The sequence below is a fragment of the Convolutriloba macropyga genome, chromosome 13, assembly GCF_964194025.1.
Source record: "Convolutriloba macropyga chromosome 13, txConMacr16.3, whole genome shotgun sequence".
Lineage (NCBI taxonomy): Eukaryota > Metazoa > Xenacoelomorpha > Acoela > Convolutidae > Convolutriloba > Convolutriloba macropyga.
The window spans coordinates 28126942-28149176 of record NC_134480.1 but is presented as its reverse complement, the minus strand read 5'-3'; the positions used below and the strand labels follow the sequence as shown (position 1 = coordinate 28149176).

The 22235-nt window shown below is 35.9% G+C and overlaps 2 protein-coding genes across 2 annotated transcripts in view; one reads left to right on the top strand and one right to left on the bottom strand.

Moving 5' to 3' along the window:
• LOC142351835 (dihydropteridine reductase-like) overlaps nt 1-10713 on the top strand; it is a 131767-nt gene extending 121054 nt beyond the window's left edge. The window contains exon 3 of the mRNA XM_075404045.1: nt 10086-10713. Within this exon, the coding sequence (XP_075260160.1) occupies nt 10086-10631 (546 nt within the window). The 3' untranslated portion in view covers nt 10632-10713. The remainder of the gene's footprint in view (nt 1-10085) is intronic.
• Nucleotides 10601-22235, bottom strand: part of LOC142351833 (uncharacterized) — a 55000-nt gene continuing 43365 nt past the window's right edge. Inside the window, exons 15-24 of the mRNA XM_075404043.1 lie at nt 21305-21387; nt 20895-21025; nt 19259-19471; nt 16501-16731; nt 16129-16172; nt 15789-15911; nt 15131-15350; nt 14524-14607; nt 13876-14076; nt 10601-10922 (exon numbers count right to left, since the gene is read on the bottom strand). Coding sequence (XP_075260158.1) covers nt 10705-10922; nt 13876-14076; nt 14524-14607; nt 15131-15350; nt 15789-15911; nt 16129-16172; nt 16501-16731; nt 19259-19471; nt 20895-21025; nt 21305-21387 — 1548 coding nt within the window. The 3' untranslated portion in view covers nt 10601-10704. The remainder of the gene's footprint in view (nt 10923-13875; nt 14077-14523; nt 14608-15130; nt 15351-15788; nt 15912-16128; nt 16173-16500; nt 16732-19258; nt 19472-20894; nt 21026-21304; nt 21388-22235) is intronic.

Below are 22235 nucleotides of genomic sequence, written 5' to 3'. Positions count from 1 at the left end.
TTGTGTAGAAGAATAGGATGTGATATGGAATCAAAAGATTTTGATAGGTCTAAAAAGCCCCTGTAACGATGTTTTAATGATCAGATCTGATTTTTCAGTGCGATATTAAAGAGCATCTGTAGTTGACACTTTTTTATATCCGAACGGTATTGTTGCAAGTGATGGATCCAACGGTTTTTAACATTTAAAATTGTTGAGTATATCAAATATCTCCTTGCTTGTCGTATACCTGAATGCAAATTTGTTACTCTGGCGTGCCGCATTATTACAGAATTGATACTGTTCTTTTTTACCAAATCGTTCACCTAACGCTGAAAATTTATAGTTGAGAAGATTGGCAATATCATTTCCATTTGTGAAAACCGTTTCAAAACAGTTTTTGAGTCTTGGTATTTCTGCTTGTATTTTTTACTGTTTCTGATTTCGTTGATAAAATTCCACCTTTATCTTGCAGTTTTTAAGTTTTGAAACACATCTAGCAGATGTTCTTCATTTTTCTGCTTCAAAACTTTTTTGTTGTTATTATTTAATGTCTTTGCAAACTCTTGTATTTTTTGATTTCCATTGTTGATATAGCGTTAGTTTAGGCTTGTCATGGCGCATGAAGACGGTCTTTTGTGGAGCATGCTTTTTAATTACCGGCTCCATTGAAGAACAAAAATTTTTTATACATGATTCAGGATTTTAAATGATCTCCAATTTATCTTTCCAACATCTAGGGAAAAAGCGTTATTAGAGTACTTTGTTTTATCAAACACATTTTTTTGATAGCTTCGTTTTTATTTTTATCGGTTTTACCAATAAAATCAAGTGTGGCTAAGTGATCACTTTTGAGAATCGAGTCTAGTGTCTGGGAACTTTTCGCATATAACAGTCTATTAGCGACTTCGTCCTTGATGTTTCTCTTGTTGCTAAAGTTGTACTTGAATTCAGTAAACCGTACGGCAAGATCAGAGTTTCTAGAAGATTTCTTTCATTGCAATTAAAGTAATTAAAGTTGTAGTTACCTAGTAGAAATTTTTTGTTTCAGTCGCTGCTCTATCTAAACCCAGGGCTAGTTCTTCCAAAAACAAATTTTAGTTTTTTTTGGACAGTAAGACGTCCAAATTTATTGTTTTTTGGACAGTAAGCCGTCCTGTTGCCGTCCACAGGGCAGCTTTTTTTCCTGGTTTGCGAAGGCGACTGAAGATCGTCCCCAGGCTTTCTTTTAACTATTGGAGTGTAATAATTAGTTGAAAATGACCGGAGGCGATGTTCTGCGGTCCTGTAAACGTCAATCCTAGTTATGAACTAATCCGTTTGTTTTACATCAATCTTCTACTGTATGGTAGGGCTTTTTTGTGGTAAATCCTATGGCCTCTCTTTCTCACGACAAATGCAATATACTTTTGATTTTTGTGGCTTCATCCCAGGTGTAGCCATTTTCAATTGGTCCATTTTTATTGTGCTTGCTTTCATTTTCCCTGTCGACTGTTCATCTCTCGTTTCTGATTTCCCTATGTGTCCTCTTGCTCCGTTGAGTTTTCTTGGACATCCTAGTAGGTAGAAGTAGTTGGATCGAACAGGTGGTTTTTGCTGGTTTCAATCTGAGACGTTTCTCGACTTGCAGGTTTTCTTTGGCCACGACTGCCATTTTACTTTGTTATACATCATTGAGTTTGGTTAGCACTGGCCTCCCAGAATTGTGGTACATTTTTATGACTGCGCTTAGTGAAGCGCTAAGAAAAACTCATAGGCTACGAGACGATACCTGTTAACCTTAACTATAGCGCAATTATACATAAATGCTCATTTCAAATAGAAGATAGAGCGTGAACTAAGTCAGTTTGCAATAGAATAAATTAATATCATATAAGTTTAAGAATGTTTATACTTATACATTTCAAGGTCTGTGTTGTCGCGAAGGGGTATATCATCACATTTTCAAAGACTAGACTACAAAGAACAGATGGAACCGTTTTAAAACGTACAAAATAACTTCAGTGTCCTTGTACGTACCTGTGCTGACATCAGACTTTAGATTGTTACCAAACAAAGCAACTCTCACAGCAAACAACAATTAATTCAATTTTTTTATTTTGAAACAATCAAGTGCATATGGAGGATGTACTGCAATGAGGAAGCTGCATGTATTTACCAAACTGCCAATTTAGTAATTTTGATAATCGTCATGGTTAGCATCCCTGAGCAAACGAGCTCAAGCCTTTAATAATACTATAGCAAGCTCTAAAACGTATGTCCAACAACTAAAAGATTTCCAGGAAAGGTAATTGCGTGAAGAAATGGAGCAAAGTCAACGCCATATGTAATTGCTGAAAAATGCTGCTCTCCCAATATACATTAAAATGAGCAAGCTGCTGCTTGTTGCTTTATCACTCAATAATGAGGAGCCAGATTGCGCTACCAGAGGTATGAGCTGCATAAGGCAACGCGGCATGTTTTGAAACGTACAGAGAAAATGCGAAATCAATTTTCTACCGATTAAGCAGAACCGTTAACCGATTTGAAAAACATCATTTTTGCACAATCGATTGGACTATAATCGAGAATACTTAAATTACTGTGGAACTTTTTAGCGATAATTTTACAGAGAACAACCTCTGTGCATCGCAACTCGTATGCGACTGTCAAATGCTCAGAAATTTATGGAGAATGCTCCAGCGACAATACTGTGATCGAGACCACGTTGCCGGAGCTGCGAATACAACAACAACAACAATTAAATGATCTATGGCGGAATTTTATTTGCAATACCCCTAAATAAATTGAAAAATATAAAAGATGACTGGATAATTTTTGGAAGACAGTCTCATGCTTTTAATAAAAATGAATATCGTTGACTTGACAAGCAGACAAATTGAAACATTACGAGCTATTGTTGATACCATTGTTTCCCTGTAATTACCCAAGATACAACGGGCAAATAACTTGGCAGCTTGCGGAAATCTTGCTTGGTATTTGAGAACTGTAAAAACGAAGCTCGAGAACTGTAAAAATTTACTAAGCTTCTAAAGGTTTTGTACGGGCTCTTGGTAATGATGTGTTCAAACGCATCACGCTGCCCAATTCTATTATATATGCGAGAGCCAGAATTCAAGCTCGAATAAAGATTTTTTGGTCCCTTGAATTCAAAGAACACTACAATGGGGACAATTTAGTAGAAATAGCATTATTCCTTGCTCTTCCCTGCTAGCTAGCCTTGGAGCTTTTAAAAGTTATTTTTATTTTTAGGAAGAAAACAATTGGAAGATTTTTTATAATGTGATTCTTTAAGAAAATTGATTGTTTATTATTTTGCTTGAATGATTTGAAGTATTTTTTTTGTTTCCAGTGTATTTAACCATATGGATATAATTAAGAGCCGCCCTCATCTTCTCAGCCGGCTATTATAGCGCTCCTAATTTTTACAATTCAAAGAGTTTGAATTGTATTGGGGCGCTGTCTTTTTGGAGTGATTTTTGAAGCAGAAAATGAAACGCGTGAAAAAAAATTGGAGTGATTTTGGTGCTGAACAAAAGCGGAGAGCGGAGCCAAAAGAGAGTGGTTTTTGTTCATACCGCTGTTTTTGAGAGAGCGGGAAATTGATGTGTGAAAAAATTTACTCTAAGCGAGCGAGATTTTTTTGTTCACGTGCGGCTTTTTGAAACTTTTGTTGGGTATGAGGTTTGATTATGATATTGTATTAGTTTTAGGCTTGTTTTGATAGGAATTGAAGGTTTCAAGTAATTAATTTGAGTTTAATGCTAATTTGGAGGTTTTTGATCAGTTTTGCTGATTTTTAGACGAAATTTAATGATTTTTTGCCTATTTTTTTAACGCTGTAAGTGGGATTTGAATAAAAGCTTGTTACTTGGAATATTGTGATACCAATTGACTAAAGTTTTCTTGGTACAAAATAATTTTCTTCTTAGGAAAATTGACAGAAAAATTGAGAAATTTTAAACCATTTTATTTTTTTGCAGTTTCCTTTTTTTCAATCTTAGACAAATTGCTAAGCCTATTATGACTTGCCCATTGTTTTGCGAGCTTTTCATTGCTCTAATTCCAAAAGAACTTTAATCGGCTTTATGTTTCTATGTACTATTAAAAAAATATCTAGTTTTTCTAGTTTTTTTTGTTAGATTTGTTTTTGAACGCCGTTTCTATTCTTCCTTGAATTTTTCTATCATGAATGGCATTTGTGAAGTTTCAGGGTTTACAATAGTTGTTTTAGTTGTTCAGTCATAAGTATGGGTAATTTTCTCCTTCTAGTCGATTCCGGAATTCTTCTGGCTATGTTTCTTTTAAGATCTGTTCTTACTTTTTCATGATTTTTGAAGTCAAATTGGAGTAGTGATTTTTGTCACGCCGAAACAGGAAGTGGAGCAGAAAAGCGAGTTGTTTTGCGGTGTGAAATTTGTTTGCTCTAAATTTAAAGTAGAGTGAGAAAACGTTAAAACAAAAATTCGCTCTCTCGCTAGTGGTTTTTTTTCACATGCGGCAATATCACTATTTTTACTACTTTTTCGATTTTTTTGGATCAGATATTTTTCTAAATGGTTTTCCCAATCCATTCATATTTTGTTCTAGGTTTAGTTTTCTGTTTAGTCAATGAAAGTTCTTTGAATTGTGCGTCAGGGTTTGTCCTGCTATTTATTTTTACCGTCGAACAAAAAATGTTTTGCTTTACCTCATTTTGCCGATTTTTCAACATTTTGCGTGAAATCTTTTTTCTTCTCTAGGCTAGTTTCTCTCTTCTCTCATTCTGCTAAAAGTGATTTTGAACATCAGTTGCTTAGCAAAACAATTCAAAATGAACAGAGTCAGTATAAAAAATTGAAGGCAGAAAAAGAAACGGAATAAACCCATAAAGCCCAATTTTAGATGCCCGCTATTTGAACGTCGTTCCTATAAGTCATAGCTACCATCTCCAATGCTTATTGGCATTGATAGTAGCCCCTGAAGCCTCTCTCTAAGAAACAAAATATGTTCAACTAAACAATGCCATCAAAATAAACCGGACTTAAAAAATGCTTTGTACAAAAATCTTTTTTTTCAATGTCTTCTATTCTTTCAATCTCAATCATGCTTATTGGAATCAACGGCGGCTATTTTCCGGCAATCTGCCAGGTATGTTTTTAATTTATTTGTTGCAAAAAAATCTACAACGCAGCTAGTATGCAGGCTATCAGAAAACTGGCGAGAAATATAGGCGTCTTAAATTGCTGTAGTGTTTTTGAGTTTTAAATTGCTCTCGCGCAAAGTTTGAAGCCAATAATTTTAAGCGTGATTTTCTTTTGATGCAAAATTTAATTGGACTGTTTTCGGAATTTTGTTCTAGGACTTTCTTTCGCTCTCGTGGCTCTTTAATGCTGGAGTTCTTGATTTTAAATGTTATCTAAATTGTGCTAAATCAGAAATGAAATCTGTTACTAACATAATCGCTATTGTAAGTGAGCACATTTGTAGCCATGATTCATTAGTTGTCAGGGTTGCATCTGACACCCCTAGAGTTTGGAGATTTTAACCCGTCTCTGATGTATTTTTTCACCTCTAAGAATTTCTCTACTGCACCCTATCTGCGATAATTTGCCCCGCCTGTCGTTTAAGAGAAGTTTGTCTGTCGTTAGTCGGTTTATGTTTTAACCTGTCCTTGCGTACCTTATCTCAAGAAAACCCATAGTCTGAGAAAATTCATTGTTGATTATTTTGCGTGAATGATTTGAAGTATTTTTTTTGTTTCCTGTGTATTTAACCGTATGGTTAATTTAATTTTTTTTGCAAAAAATCTACAAAGCAGCTAGTTTGTAGGCTATCAGAAAACTGGCGAAAAATATAGGCGTCTTAAATTGCTGTAGTATTTTTGAGTTTTAAATTGCTCTCGCGCAAAGTTTGAAGCAATTAATTATAAGCGTGATTTTCTTTTGATGCAAAATTTAGCTTTACAGTATTCGCATTTTTGTTTTAGGATTTCTTTCGCTCTTGTGGCTCTTTCATGCTGGAGTGCTTGATTCTATATGTTATCTTAATTGTGCTAAATCAGAAATGAAGTCTGTTACTAACATAATCGCTATTGTAAGTGAGCAGTTTTCAAAGCCATAATTCTTTAGTTGTCAGGGTTGCATCTGACACCCCTGGAGTTCGGCGATTTTAACCCGTCTATGAGGTATTTTTTCACCTCTAAGATTTTCTCTATTGCACCCTATCTTCGATAATTTGCCCCGCCTGTCGTTTGAGAGAAGTTTGTCTGTCGTTAGTCGGTTCAGGTTTTAACCTGTCCTTGCGTACCTCATCTCAAGAAAACTGATTGTCTGAGAAATTTCATTGTTTATTATTTTGCGTGAATGTTCTGAAGTATTATTTTTGCTTCCCGTGTATTTAACCATATGGTTATAATTTTAATTTTTTGCAAAATATCTACAAAGCAGCTAGGTTGCAGGCTATCAGAAAACTGGCGAGAAATATAGGCGTCTTAAATTGATATATTGTTTTTGAGTTTTAAGTTGCTCCCGCGCAAAGTTTGATGGAATTAATTATAAGCGTTATTTTCTTGATGCGAAATTTAGCTTGACAGTTTTTGCGATTTTGTTTTAGGACTTTCCCTCGCTCTCGTGTCTCTTTCATGCTGGAGTTCTTGATTTGAAATGTTATCTAAATTGTGCTAATTCAGAAATGAAGCCTGTTACTAACATAATCGCTATTGTAAGTGAGCAGATTTCAAAGCCATAATTCCTTAGTTGTCAGGGTTGCATCTGACACCCCTAGAGTTCGGAGATTTTAACCCGTCTCTGAGGTATTTTTTTCACCTCTAAGGATTTCTCTACTGCACCCTATGCCATAATTTGTCCCGCCTGTCGTTTGAGAGAAGTTTGTCTGACTTTAGTCGGTTTGTTTTAACCTGTCCTTGCTTACCTTATTTCAAGAACACACCTGAAAAGAAGGCACACAGTTCCTGAACTTGCCTGAACTGTGACCAACTTAAATCTCGCGTTCTACCACACTCAACAGATCAACAAAAATGAAGACAAACAAGTTGTGAAACCGAAAGTTGGAAAGGGGCTTCTTTAGCCGCTTTTATTCCTTCTAAAAAAACGTTTTCGATTCTTCCAGAATATGGTAATTCAGAAAGAATGGATCCTACAGCTTCTCGTATAACTTAAAAATGGAACGAGAAACTGATTTTCGAACCGCATCAAATTAGAGTGGTTGAAAAGCTGGTTAAGATGTTAGCAGGTACCAGAGCAGCTTTACCAAAAAAAGAGTTGAGGAGAAATTCTTCTCGGCCAGTTTAACAACAAGCGGCGTACATCAGGAGATAGTTCTGGGATCGTCAATGGTTTTTTGTGAACGATTTGCTTATAGTGGTTAGTAACCATTGCTCATCTGATTCAGTAGACGAGTTGAAGTAGTTTTCATGACGCTATCCGAAGCCATGGAAGAAGTTAAGAAGATTGAAAAATGACATTAAAATATGACAGACGAAATTCGACTAAATGTATAGTCCACATCAAATAATTAAAGAGAAGTTGTTGACAGTCAAAGACATAGGAGCAGTCATATCTAAGTTGGACTGTTAACTGTGAGCGATGAATCTATGGCGTATGGAAGTTCTCGAAGAGAAACACCTGTCTGAGTGCATCGATGCAGTCTGCTGAAATATAACATTCTACAAATCAATAAAACAAGCTGAGTTGTTGAAAAATACAGTTTTGAATGTTGACAACGAAAAAGATAGCAGAATCAACTAGTGTGAAATATCCTGGCGTAGTTATTGATAAGAAACTAGTTTGATGAAGAAGTGAAAACGATATTTGACGGAATGGCTTGTGGAATAAAAGTTTTGAATACGCTGAGTAAAAGCTCGCCGAAAGAGAAAAAATATATTATTCAATGCAATTGTAATAAGTTACGGAAATTATTCAGCTTTAGTTTTGGTGGGATTGCAATAAAAATTAATCGCAACTTTGGAAAAACTATTGATTTGGAGAATAAAAACCTGTTTTATAAGCAGACAGTAAGATCTGCCCACAGATCTCAATATTCGTAACAAAATTTTACCGGTTTCTTTTTAAAGTATCGTTACGGAGATTATTTTTTTCGCTTGCTCAGCAATAATCTTCCAGCATGTAAAATTGAATTTCCTCTCTACAATAAGAATACAATAACATGACAAGTCAAAGAAAGATCAATAAGTTTTTACTGATTGATTTGTTGCCCAAGCCATTCCTATTTATAATATTTTGCCTTCTAATATCAGACTTAACAAAATTGAGAGCGGCTTTAACATAAGAATTGAAGGAACATTTTTGGAAACAATTTTTGAAGGACCCAAATGTAATTGATGTGCAAGACGTCATTGAAAGCATTTGGTTTGAATTATTTTAAATAGCCGCAAAGCGATAACAGGCTATTATTGGCGTTCCGTTGGTTTTTCTTCATTTCGTCGTCAAGATTTTACAACATGACGTTACAATTACTTTGAATCTGCCTTTTGTTGATTCGTTCATGCAATTTTAACTGAAATGCGAGTGTGACGTTATTTTTTACTCTTAGCGGAGCTAGTTTTTGTGTTAAGTTGCGTGATTAATTGCTCTCAAACGAAGTTTGTAGCAATTATATTAGTCCTGTTGGTCTTTTTTTATGCGATTTTTCGCTTGACCGATTTTTCGTCTGACGCTTTTGACTTTTCGTCCTCAAAAACGGGATAAACAGGTAGCGCCCAGCGGGCATTAAGTGCTCTTAGAGCCTTTCAGCTCTGTTTCAGCTCAAACTGTTTTGGAGACTTATACTTATGGTGTGAAGGGCGGTTCTGAGAGGTTGAGAAACCCCCCCCCCCCGTTGACCCCCATCCCCACCGCGCTGTTGCCCCCCCAACACAGTGTTGCCCCCATCAGCCCCCAGTGCACCCCCCCCCCCCCGTGGCTAGCTACTGACGAAGCCAACCGCTCGACGGTCGTTTGAGAGCAATTCGCCCGACGTTAGTCGGTTATGTTTAAGTTTTTGTGACAAGTGACTTATCTCTCTCAAATTGACTTTTCTTGACTTCAATTGAGAAAGACAAGGTCAAGTGAGTGCGTGTCACTCTAATTGAAGGTTATTTGAGAGCAGCTAGTCAAAGCAGCAGTTAGTTATATAGATTGCTAATCAGAATATAACATCTCAGCCCTTATAAAAAGAATAATTTTATTTTTTGGTGTCTTTTTAAGATCTTATTGAGACCGCAGATCTACGATGCTGTTGCGGCTATTTTCTGGCCATCTGCCAGCTATGTTTTAAAATGTAGATCTTCATGCTGTTCATAAAAATTGTCCAAAGAAGTTTTAGTTAGTTTTTTTCTAAAATAAGGCACAACTCTGCATTTTCTTATGTGTACTAGGAAATTATTAATTTTTTTGAATGCATTAGTTTTTGAATGCATTAGTTCCTCTCAATTCTTGCGCCAGCGTTTGATAACGCTTTAGATGGCCGAAACATAAACAGCTTTTATGTTCTCTTGTTCAATGACATCTAGATCTGGAGCTCAATTTTCGAATTTGTTTTACTGTTCACAAACAACATCAAAGTATCGTCCATGAAATCTATGCCAGAGGGGAACGATTCAATGATTCACATTTCTCTTATACTAAAAACCGCTACCGTTGTTCAGCTTTCTGAAGCGATTGTAAAAATAATAGTATTACATTAAGATTACAGTTCTCCTCTCGAACAGAAAATTGCTTTGAAAGCTTTCCCCGTAAATAAAATTGGACACCAAAACTCGGCTGCTGATTTTTTAAAGCAAAAGTGTGATTGGATGGTCCTCTTTTTCCAATTTCTTTGCTACGAGCGGTAGAAAACTGATTTAGTGAAATTTTACTTCTAATTTTAAAATCATAGATCAGAAATTTTATGCAAAATGCTGATAACTGAGCCTCCTTTTTGTGTTTGTTAGAATTATACATTCCTTGAAGGACTTGGAGATAATATATAACAGAAATTGCAATTCTAACATGTTAGTTTGTGGTTAGATATTTCTTAGATGTGGTTTGTTCACTTAAGCAAATTCAAGTTTAATGATGCAGTTTTAATGACGTAATTTCAAATTTTGCAAATGCGTGCTGTTTTAGTGCATGGAACAGTGCGAACAACTGAGGACAGATTTGCAACAAGAGAGCAGATTCCTGGATGCGGTCATATGTGTAGCTGGAGGGTGGCGTGGTGGCAACGCCGCTTCTGAAAACTTTATCACCGGCTGTGACGATGTGATCAAACAAAGCATTTGGTCATCACTAATATCAGCTCAAGTTTCTTCTAAATACCTGAAACCCGGTGGATTGTTAGTTTTAAGCGGAGCAGCCGCTTGTTGTGGGCCTACACCTTACATGATGGGTTATGGAATGGCTAAAGCTGCGGTTCACCAGTTGACAAAAAGTTTAGCTGCTGAGAAATCGGGTCTCCCCGAAGGAGCAAATGTAGCGTGTCTGCTAATAGGAACTCTAGATACGGAGTTGAATCGCAAAGGGATGCCAAAAGCTGACTTCTCAAAATGGACGAGCTTAGATTACATTGCAGACCTGTTGTATAGATGGACGGATGGTGAAAGTTCGAGAGTAGCCTCTGGCTCGTTAGTTGAACTGAAAACTGATGGGCAATCTAGTTTAATTTGCTCGTAAATATTGCTTGATTTTGTGAATAAAATGTAAATTTAAGTCTTTCTATTCAAAATTTTGAGTTGAAACTATATTTTCAAGATGTTGTTTCCTCCTGAAGTAGTACATTGGCGCTCCAGGGTGATATTGAATTGGGTCCAATTGGCTTTGAAGGGTTGATTGGAGCTAGATTTCTGTTTGAATTTTTGTTTTTTGACTTTGATGTTGCATTTTGCGAATCGTTCGTGCGGTTTGTTGACAGAATTGTGCGACCATCTACCATCGTTGCCTTATTCTCAGCATTAGTAGCTTGCTCTGAAATAAGAAAAATGTGTAAAAGATATAGAGAAATTCGTTTTCACAAATTGAATGTTTAATTGCTCTCAAATGAAATTTGTAGCAATTATATTAATCCTGTTAGTCTTTATGCGATTTTTTGCTTGACCGATTTTTCTTCTGACCCATTTGAATTTTCGTCATCAAAAACTGCATAAACAGGTAGCGCCCAGCGGGCATTAAGTTCTCCTAGAGCCTTTCAGCTCACTAGTTGCCAAGTATGCGATTCACAGAAACTGTTTCGGAGACTTATACTCATGGTGTGAAGGGCGATTCTTAGAGATTGACGGGAGGTATTATTGGCCTTATCTTGGTTTCTTTTATTTCGTCACTTTTTAAATAAACAGTGACGTCTTCATCAGTTAAACCGGCGTTTTCTTTCATGCTTTCTTTGCCAAGCCTTGTGTGCGTGAAGTTATTCTTCACACTTAGTTGGAATCAATTTTGTTCTCTTTTTCCTTTCTAAAGTGACTTTTCCTCTCTGTCAATTTAATGTTTGCTTCTAATAGAATGATTTAGAATTAAGTGACAACCCCTATTTTTAAATTTTTTGTTGCCTGTTTTTCCAGCGTTTGTTGTTGTCGTTTTTTTTTAATTCAGGTGAATCAGGCTATTGCAGCTATTTTCTTGCAGTTCAGTAAAGATTGTTTCTGGCATACAAGAGAATTGATTCAGGAATATAACAATGAGCTTGAATTAAACATTTAGTCTGATTAGATCACTTATTTCAAGTTCTTCTCGAAAATTCTCGTGAGCGCTTCACATTTTCACACTTTCTTATTTTTTTTGCAAATATCCTGAGCTACTGTGACATAAAAGTTTAGCAAAATACTAATCAATGTTCTTTTTCATTAATTTGAACATGTTCAATGTACTAATCAATGATATTGGCAGAAATATTAAGCCCAACTGCAACTCAGCAACAGATGACCCTATAAACGATTTTTTAAAACTGTTTATAGTATGGAGATTCAGTTCCACACAGCAAACAGTGGTAAGATATTATTAATAGCCGCCCTCATCTTCTCAGCCGGCTATTATTGCCCTCGTATTTTTTTTTTACTTCGTCAAACTTTTTTTCGCTTTACCATTTTGCCGCTTTTTCGACATTTTGCGTGGAATCTTTTTGACTTCTCTAGGCTAGTTTTATCTCTTCTCTAATTCTGCTAAAAGTGAATTTGAACATCAGTTGCTCAGCAAAGCAATTCAAAATGAACAGAGTCAGTATAAAAAATTGAAGTCAGAAATAGAAACGGGATAAACCCATAAAGCCCAATTTTAGATGCCCGCTATTTGAACGTCGTTCCTATAAGTCTTAGTTACCATCTCTTATGCTTATTGGTATTGATAGTAGCCCCTGTAGCCTCTCTCTAAGAAAGAGAAGTATGTTCATTTACGAAATGCCATCAAAATAAATCGGACTTAAAAAATATTTTTGTACAAAAATCTTTTTTCAATATATTCTATTCGTTAAATCCCAATCATGCTTATTGGAATCAACGGCGGCTATTTTCCAGCAATCTGCCGGGTATGTTTTTTTAATAGCCGCATAGCGATAGCTGGGGCTATTATTGGACTTCTCTTGAGTTTTGTTGTGACCATATGAAGTGACAACCCTATCAAATTTTTCTGTTCATTCGTGCATGCTTTTTCACTCTTAGTTAAGCGAGTTTTTTTTGTTCATTCGCGTGATGAATTTTTGTCACACGTGACTTACCTTTCTCAAAAATGACTTCCTCACTCTGAAATTGAGTTTTAATTCAAAAAGCTAACGTCAAAAGAATGTGTCAATTGAAGGTGATTTGAGAGCACCTAATTAAGCAGCGATGAGTTATGCTGATTCGTAATCAAAATATAACATCTCAGCATTTAACAAAAGAATTTTTTGTCTGTTTTGTTTACTATCTTGAGACTGCAGATCTACGAAGCTATTGCGGCTATTTTCTAGCAATCTGCCAACTATGTTCTTTTTTGGTAATATAGTTAAAATATTTAATAAACATATGGTCATATCCCCTCGAAACATCAAAGTAGGACTCTAACTAAATTACAAAAAAATTTCTGGAGTCTTTTGCTAATTGAAGCTTATCTTTGGGTGCATGTTCCTTTGGATACAAGAACTATATTGTAACAAATACTTAATTATGATTGAAAAGCTGACCGCGTCTTCATTTGATATGACTTCGAAATGGGTTCTGAGTCGAACTGAGGATTTTGACGAAAACTTTGGCATAATGATTACAAGCGTGCGTGTTGAATAGGCACCGCAAAATTACTATTTGAAAATTTTCGCAAGAAATTTTCGGGAAATGGAAAAATTTTGTGGCAAATGTTGAAAAGGCTTCATTTTTCATTTTGGGTAATCATGTTTCACGGTGGTGACAATTAGCTGCTCAAATTGGGGAAATCACTGACACAATGCATGAATTTTGTCGCCATTATTTACGAATGAACGTAACCCGTTTCTACAATTTGACATATTAACTTGAAACTTTACTGCTCACATTCTATGAGTAATTATTTGAGGCGCAATAGGCTAAGTTGTTCTTGTGACTTGCGATACGGTTAATTACAAAACTGGTAACACTCTTCTTAATCGACAATTAGTATTGCAAAATTTATTTCAAATTTATCACCAATTAGGCGATGAAAATTCCTTTAATTTTCCTCTCATTGACTCTATTGTAGTTATCAGTTTCTCCAACCGTGGACAAAGGTAACGCGTTGATTTAGCTTTGAAAAGTGACAAAAATTGTGACAGATATAAACCAAACTTAAATCAAATTTGAACTAAATTCGCGAAAAGTCGCAAATTTCCACGCATGCGTGTAACACTTATCTTAAAACATAGTCTGAAAAAATAGTGACATAATTGTGTAAATTTACTGGAGAAATCCGACATCTGCGACGCAATGAAATGGACTTGGTTTACCTTTACTCTGGCGCTTGATAGCCTCAACCTGATCATAAGAGCCGAAGCCATAAGCCTCCTGGCTGTTCTGTTTGGCAACTAATGGAGCATTTCCCAGAATGTCAAGGAATTCGTATTCGTCACCCATCAATTGTGCAGCACTTGGGGGTAAAGTCGGCAGCTGGAAAATTGCGGGTGGCTGTGTTAGTCGGAGTGGGGCGCCTGAAATTCTTGAATTTTTTCACCTACGTACGCTTTTTGTGCAACAAAACTTCGACTCTTAATGGTCAAGTTTGCGTTTGTGAAGCTTTCAAAGATTTTTATGGCTTTAACGTTAACAGAAAGGTATGGATGTGAGGCGTGTTTTGTTGCAACTTAGCAACGTTGTCAAAAGCTAGATTTATAGTCCATAGCCTATTTTTCCATCTTTACGTTGGAAAAAATCGCGATACTCCCAACGCGCAAGTTTGGGGCTGTTTCTATCGCCTATTCGATGCAATTGAGGTTTCAGTAGATGGTTAACAAAGTCATCATGATTTGCCCGGGAATTATTTGTCCGCTGTTGCTTCATGCAACATACTAAGGTGAAATTAACTGAGGGGAATTTTATTCAGGCTTTCGTACCCCAATAGTAGTTGCTCACTGTGTGGATAGATCTTAAAAGTTTACCAGACGGTGCAATTGATTTGCCGGCGCGTGCATTGTACACAATTCCAGTCCTTGTAGGCATGAACAAAGCAGGAAGACACACTTCTGAAAAGGAACTAGGATTTGAGGGTGTCATACGAGGTGAAAGCATGTCTCAAGAAATCACTGGTTCTTTTGTAAATCATTGCTTGGGTTTTGTTGAGGCCTCGTTTACCATTTTAATTAAATAGAACGCATCCTGTTAATTGCTCGCGAACAAAGTTTTGAGCAATTATTCCGATTAGTGGATTGTTTTGGAGATGCAACTTAGATTTTGATTCTGACTCATGACATTTTTTGATGTTATAGAAACATGTAGAGAGCTATCTGGAAAGATTTTACTTTAAAAATGTGAAGCCTTATTCACACAACAAATTTGCAAAAAATGGGTGCTCTCAAATGATTTCTTAATTCAAAAATGGGAAAAGAATTTTTTGTGCTCGTAAATTTTCTTTTTAATAATTGTCTAACTGATGTTGCGTCTGCGTTGAGCTTTATCGAAGGCGCTTCTCTACAAAAGGAGGTAAAATTTGCGTCATAAATAGATCAATTTTTAAATTCTCTGCAATCCAGTAGTATAATTTCTAACCTTCAAACTGTTCTATGAAATCTGTGCTAGGATGTTGTCCTGTATTGTAACTTGGATCAGCGACAGCCGAGTGAGTGATGATAGTTGGTTCTCTACTCAGTCTGTGCTGTCCCTTCATCTGTGCCTCTATGTGCTGTGCCCTCACTCCCCTCACTGTGTTCCTCAATTCACGCACGTGAACACTCTTGTCTGCTGAGAATTCACGCTGTCGTTGCAGAAACTGAACAGAAATTGATCAAATTTTTAATATATTTAATATTCCAAATTGGAAGCCTGAAATTTGATCTAGTTTATCTAGCAAAATCGCATTACAGAGCTCGAGAGCTTAAAATCGGGAATTGAGATCTATAAAATTGAACTTGTATCCCGATGGCAAAGCATATTTAATTCTTTCTTCTAATACCTGCGACTACCTAAGCAAGTTATGATAACCAAGTTAGTTGTCAATTCAATTTTTGTTTATTAAAAAGTTTCCCAAGAAAAGCAGTCTACATAGCTTACTAGCTCACTAAAAGCTAGAGAACACCATTTTTAACATCATAAGGGCGGTAAATAAGTTGCATTTTAAAACCCGAGGAGAATGCATTAACAGGTCAGATGACGAACTTGATGAGACAAAACAGTGGCTTGAGAATAATGTTTTGTAACAATGCTTTACATCTTTTGATATGTTTGAACTCCAGTCAGGGAGAGGATAGTGGATTCTTTTTCGTCTCCTCTTCACATCCATGTCCACAAAGTCACTCTCCTCGAAGTCTACGTCATCACCATGCAACACATTCTGGAACATTCTCAGCATGATAATGTGTACAATTGTAAAACTAAACTTGGTTCTCGAAGTAATACTCAAACTTCGTAATTCATAGAATAGAACAGTTGTAATAATCTAAAAGTATTGAATCAACATGTCGCAAACTTGTAGCAATGAATATTTGATTTTTCCCGATAGGTTTCCGTTGAACTACAAAGTCGGTAGCATTATAAAGATTGAGACTTACGGGTGCACGAGGTCGAGGAAGCGCTTCGAATTCCTTCGGTGATCCTAAAATTCAGGAGAAATAACATCGAAAGGATGTGTTATAATGTTTTGTTGATAGAGAAAATCAAAATACTTGCTTGTGTGTTTCTTGAACCACTTCCCACCCGCTGAATTAAATTGAGCCCCGCTCGTCGATCGAGACTATTCGTCTGACTTTAGTCGGTATATTTAGAGTTTCAGTATTGATCTTTTCGTAATGATTGATGAGAATTCACTTGTGACGTTAAAAATCATCATTGGATAATGAAGTTTTACTTTAGGAAACCAAAAAAAAAACGTGTCAAAGAAGGCGCTTTGCATATATTCTTCAAATTTGAGTACAAAATTGAACCTGTAGCTTGAGCTGCATCAGTTCTGAATGTCGCTTCCTGGTGATCCCCACTTTTTTGGGACCTCCTCTCTCCAGCTGAACTTCTCCTTCTGACCCCTCCCCCCTCTGAGGAGTACAACTCATCACTATCCACACTTCGCCCCGTCTGATCTTCAAACCTCCTCGTGTTCTCACCCCCAACTTCACTTGCCATGTATAGTTCTGACTCTCCAATGCGGTCGAAGTAGGCTCCTGATGGTTTTCAGATTGTGTTATAACTAGAATTACTAGTGGGAACGATTTCTGCATAAAGGAACAAATGCTAAAAATTAAAGACTTATTATACTTATTGCATTGAATTTACTTTTTACCATTATTGTTCCGACCCCACTTGTGGGGGGGAGGAACTATACACTCAAATGGGTTTTTTTTGTTCCGTGAATTTTGGCCGACCGATATATTCATCGTAGAGAAATGTGCGTGGTATCATTAAAAAGCTCGTCCGGCGTAGAATTCGAAATTAAAAAGATTTTTTTGAATTTCGTTTTTTTTCGAGGAGTTATCGAGGTTTAAAGTTTCATGTGAACACTGGATATTTGGTTCACTTTTACCGTAATTTTCGTTCGAATTAACGTTTCTTCTACGAAAAATTTAACTCAAAACTAGATTTCACGCCAAAAAGTAAATCAATTTTAGGTTTTTAATAGACAAAAGGAGATAATAAAGACTAGTTCTAGTCTTAGAGGGAAGTTTAATATATAAAAAAAATTCGAATTAGGTTTGGGAGCTCTTTTTTTAGAAAATTTTGCAATTTTTTTGTTTTTTCAAGTCACCTAGAGACTACTAGACACTTTTAATATCGAAGTTCCGTTAATGACAAACCTCTTTTACGATCAAATGAAGCCCAATGAACAAAAACTTTGTTTCGAAGGGATCGCTCATGTTTTTTTTGGACTCGTATCTCAAATTTCGTAATTTCAAATGAAATTTTGATTTATTTTTTGAGGTTTTACTAAAGTTTTATAATCCTATGGCATAAACTTGTTGACTAAAGGTACAATAGATTTGCTAATGGGCATTAAGTGAACCTATCTAAAGCTGTGAGCGGACAGCTAATGACTGTTAAGACTTTGAAAATAAATATTCGAAAGTTTTTTAAAATTATTAAATCATAAACTTATTTTGTGAACTGTAAGTTCGTCTCAGTAAAAACAGGATTGAACTCCTTCATACCACTGCAACATAAGTTAATCTCATTAGCGGCTTTAACAAATAACTATTGGTTATACGTCTTCAATGCAACAAGATTTCAATTTTTTTAAAAAATTTTTTGGACATTTCGTTTTATTGGTTCATTTTGAAATCTTATCACGTCATCCTAATATTGATGGCTACATCTTCCTTCAGTGAAGACGTCCAAAGGATCATGGATAAAATTTTCTGAGAAAAAAAATAGGGTTTAAATGGCTTCAACACTTTCTTCTCCCATTTTTCTAAAGAAATTTTGGTTTTTGCCTGTATTTGTTGTTTTTTTTCATAGTCATAAGACATATTGTGATGTCTTATTGATTATCTAGGCATCATAAACATACTTGTATTCACATCGTGGCTTAGCTGAGCGTATTCATTGTATTCCTATGAAGGCTTTTGAGTTTAATGTCTGTTAAGAGTTTTAAAATATTTTTTTATTTTTGAACATAAATCAATCTTAAGCCTTTTTTCGTGGATTGTAGGTCAGTCTCGGTAATGACAGAACCGCTTTTTCTCTACATCAGCAACAATTTATCTGGTTGGCGGTTTTGTCTTCTAACTATCGGTTTTTTTGAATTCGGTGCACGATTTTTCATAATTTTTATACTTTTTGGATTTTTTTTATTCATTTTGGTTCCTTTTGAAATCGTATTACATTATCCTAATGTTTATAGCTCACATTGGCTTAGTGAAGACGTTCAATGGATCGTTGAAAAAGTTTTCAGAGAAAATAGCTTATGGTTTAAATAGCTTTGACACTTTCTTCTCTCAATTTTCTACCGAACTTTTGGATTTTGCCTGTTTTTGTTGTTGTTTTCATAGTCAATGACTTGTTGTAATGTCTTATTGATAAATTTTGAATGACAAACATCCTAGCAGTCACATCATCTAGGCATAATTTAGCGTATTAAATGCCTTCCGTTGAAAGCTGTAGAATTTTTTGACTTTGGTACTATGGATTTTCTCAAAAATTTCGTGGTTTTGATGTATTTTTCTTTGCCATACGACTTATTGTGATGAGTTATTGATGTCACATGAATAAAACCTATGATTGCTATTTCATCGAGGCATAGTTTACTGTGTTTAATTAACTTAAAATGTAGCATTTTTTTTAAATTCAAACATCTATTTTTGTTATCTCTTCATTTGGTTGACAATTAAGTCAAAAATGTAGATGAGCTCGGGTCGGAACATCATGTGCGAACGCACATTAACGAGCCGCCTTGTACTTTTTTACCGTGTGTTGGTCAATTTTCCTCCCCTCTCTAACAATTTCAACAAAACGCATGTGTGCAAAATGAGTTGCATCCATCTAAAATAGAGGATAGAGAATCGATTTTATTGAGTTTCACGATGACATTAATTGCAGAAGTTCCGTGATTATCATCTAAGCTCTAAATATGCATCCCTTACTTCGTTATTACGAATCTGCGTATCTACTCTGAGCTTCTAAACTGTTCTAAGTTACGTGAACAAAGTGAGCAGCTTATTTAAGAGATTAGAACCATGTCTTTGCATAATAGCTTACCTTGAGTGATGTCTTGTTCTAAGATCTTGTTCTCCGCAATTTCTGGGAGAACTCTTCCCTCCTGGTTGAGGTTCAAACTGCTCCTTCTCCTCTCCCCTCCCCCAATGACCCTGGTGCCTGTGGTGCCCACATCCTGCTCGCTACCTTGTTCAGGCAGACTCTCTAAGGACTGTTGATGATGGTGATGTTGACCATCGAAGAATTTTTCAGTTTCTAAATAGTTATAGTGAGTGTCATTATTTGAAGTTGTAAATCAGTTTACGAACTGGGCAAAATAATGTAATAGTTTCACAGATAGGTTCGCATTTTTATAACCAATTGAATTGGTGTTTACGAATTTCTACGTCAACCCAAAGACACAATTTTTTGAGGCTACACTTGTCCAAAATTGGGTGTGAAAAGTTTGCGTTCGACCATCATTGCATATGAAGAAAAACGTGATCAATTAAAATCAGGTGTGAAAAGCCCGTGACCTAATTGGACCGCGAAAAATATTAGGTCGACACAAATGTATGTGCTCAATTTAGGTCATTCGAAAGTATTTGACTAAAGCGTCAAGCTAACATGCAGGTCAGTTTAAAAATATTAGGTCGACCAATTTTATTCTCGTCTTCAAATCGACCTAATTAGAAGCGCTCTATCATGGTCAGCCAAAAAGGCCTTAAACAAAATCAAGAAATTGGCACAATTAGCTATAAAAAGACCGTTGCTGGACTCATGACAAAACTCGCCTTGACTAAACCTTATGTGAGAAGACTGTAGTGAACCAATTCAATGACCACTGCCATACTATCCTACTGAGGAAATTACATTTCCCATTTTTTCCTGCTGAGAGAATGAGGTTCTTTGCACTTCCCGACTTTTTTCCGGATAAGTATCTCACAAGGAAGTGTAGGCATGTAAGATATAGAATTTTTCCATTTATAAATTTTTCTTACCAGTGAAAAGTGTGTTTTTCGTGTAACGTAAATTCTGGTTTTTGAACTAATTGAAATTTTTTTAACTTGCCAAAGTTTCTCGGGTAATTTATGAACAGCCAAAATGTTCCTCTATAGCCGTTATTAGTTCATCGACAAGATTGGTCTTTTAATTCCCTAAAAACACTTGAGTTTAAATCTTGGAAAGTATCCAAACTAAATACGACACGTTTGATTGCATTTTTGCGCAGCTGTGAGGCGTTCTGGAGATGTGTTTGCAGCCACCTTTCTGAGCAAATCTTCTCACTTTTGCTTATTAACCGAAAAACTGCAAATCAAAATTAATGTTTGTTGTCCTGTGCAAAGACTTGTTTTGAAGTCATGAAATAATCGTTCTCGGCAAAATGAAATAATCGTTCTCGGCAAAATGAAATAATCGTTCTCGGCAAAAAGAAATAATCGTTCTCGGCAAAATGAAATAATCGTTCTCGGCAAAAAGAAATAATCGTTCTCGGCAAAATGAAATAATCGTTCTCGGCAAAAAAGACCATCTCCTAGAAAACATATCTACCATAAATCATTATATCTGGACTCATGATGGTTAACCATATAATCAATGTAGGGAAATTATGCGCGCTTTATTTCTATGTGTTAACTCATAAAGTTGACATTTCTTTGGCATGTTGTTTGAAGCCAAGTTAACAGACAGATCAACATACCTCTTCGTGGAGATGATGCTTCGTATTTAGTTCTCAGTTTTTCAGCTTTCTTTCTCTCTAGTTCACTTTTCACGCCCTCTAGTGACCTCTCCAGTTGCTCAATTGTCGTCTTCAAATCTTCAACTTCACCCCTATAAAGCCAACTGCGCGTTCTTTTCCCACTTTGCCAAACCAAATTTTGATTTTAAACAACAAAAGATACTTCAATTTGTGTTTTTCCTCCGCCAAGTTTTGTCAAGCCTCTCAAAAAATATTGCATTTTGATAAAGTTTTCTGAAGGATTTTTTTAACAGATCTGCTCTGGAATTTGCTGTAGATCTTCCATAGTCTTTCAAAGTTCATACAAAACTTATACCCTTATATTACTAAACTCGCTCTAAATATACCAAAAGATTTGCGCAAATACTAACTTGTAATTGTCAATGATTGAGTTGTATTTCTCCTGTTCATGTCGAATAATTTCCTCGTATTGGTCCCTTGAGATTACAGGCTCCTGAAAAGAAACCGCCAAATGATGAGGTACTGACAATTGTTTTCTCTTTTGTTTTTTTTTCAGCGAGAGGAATTAAGATCTGAGAAGTGTTTCGTGGAACTACAATTTTTACAACAAAGTCTTCTTCGACCAAGCAAGATTTTGCACCTGATGGCATCAGTTATGAATAAGATTTGTAACTGAAGCATTAATTAAAAATAAAATTCTACTGTGGTTAAATACGTTTGCTTAGACAATCCTTCAGGTGTAATTCAACGATTAAACACTCGTCTTTATCTTAAAAATGTTAATGACATATTATTCCCCTTACGAACCAAAAACAATGTACCATTTGGACCGTTTTACCAGTATGTTTTGTATAACTGTACAAATTTTGTTGCCCAAGAATTCGTTTGTTGCCCGATTTCTCAAAATGGCAAATAAGGTCTTTGTGGAATTGCGTGGCGAACTTTGCCATCCAAAATCCACAGCGTGAAAACATACTATTTCACAATTAAATTCTGACACCCTAGTTTTCTTAGTATCAATAATTAATTACACCATTTTAGCATGTAAGGTATATAAATGCTTCTTAGTATTTAAAGCTAATTTTTGTTGGGGCAGTAACTACTAAAAGCCGTTAAAAGCAAATACGCGGAGGTTGGTGGCAGAGCAAATCAGGGCTCAATCAGTCTAAAGATTTTCTGGTTTTCAGGACGGCCGGTACTCTGTTCATGTCACAATTTACATTGACCAGCCTTGATTTTTGCGTAAAATTTACTGCATGAAAAAAAAACATCTCCACCTTAACACCCCGCCAACAAGGTTTGTTTCATATGGACCCCGAGCTTCAGTGCGGGTAATTGTAA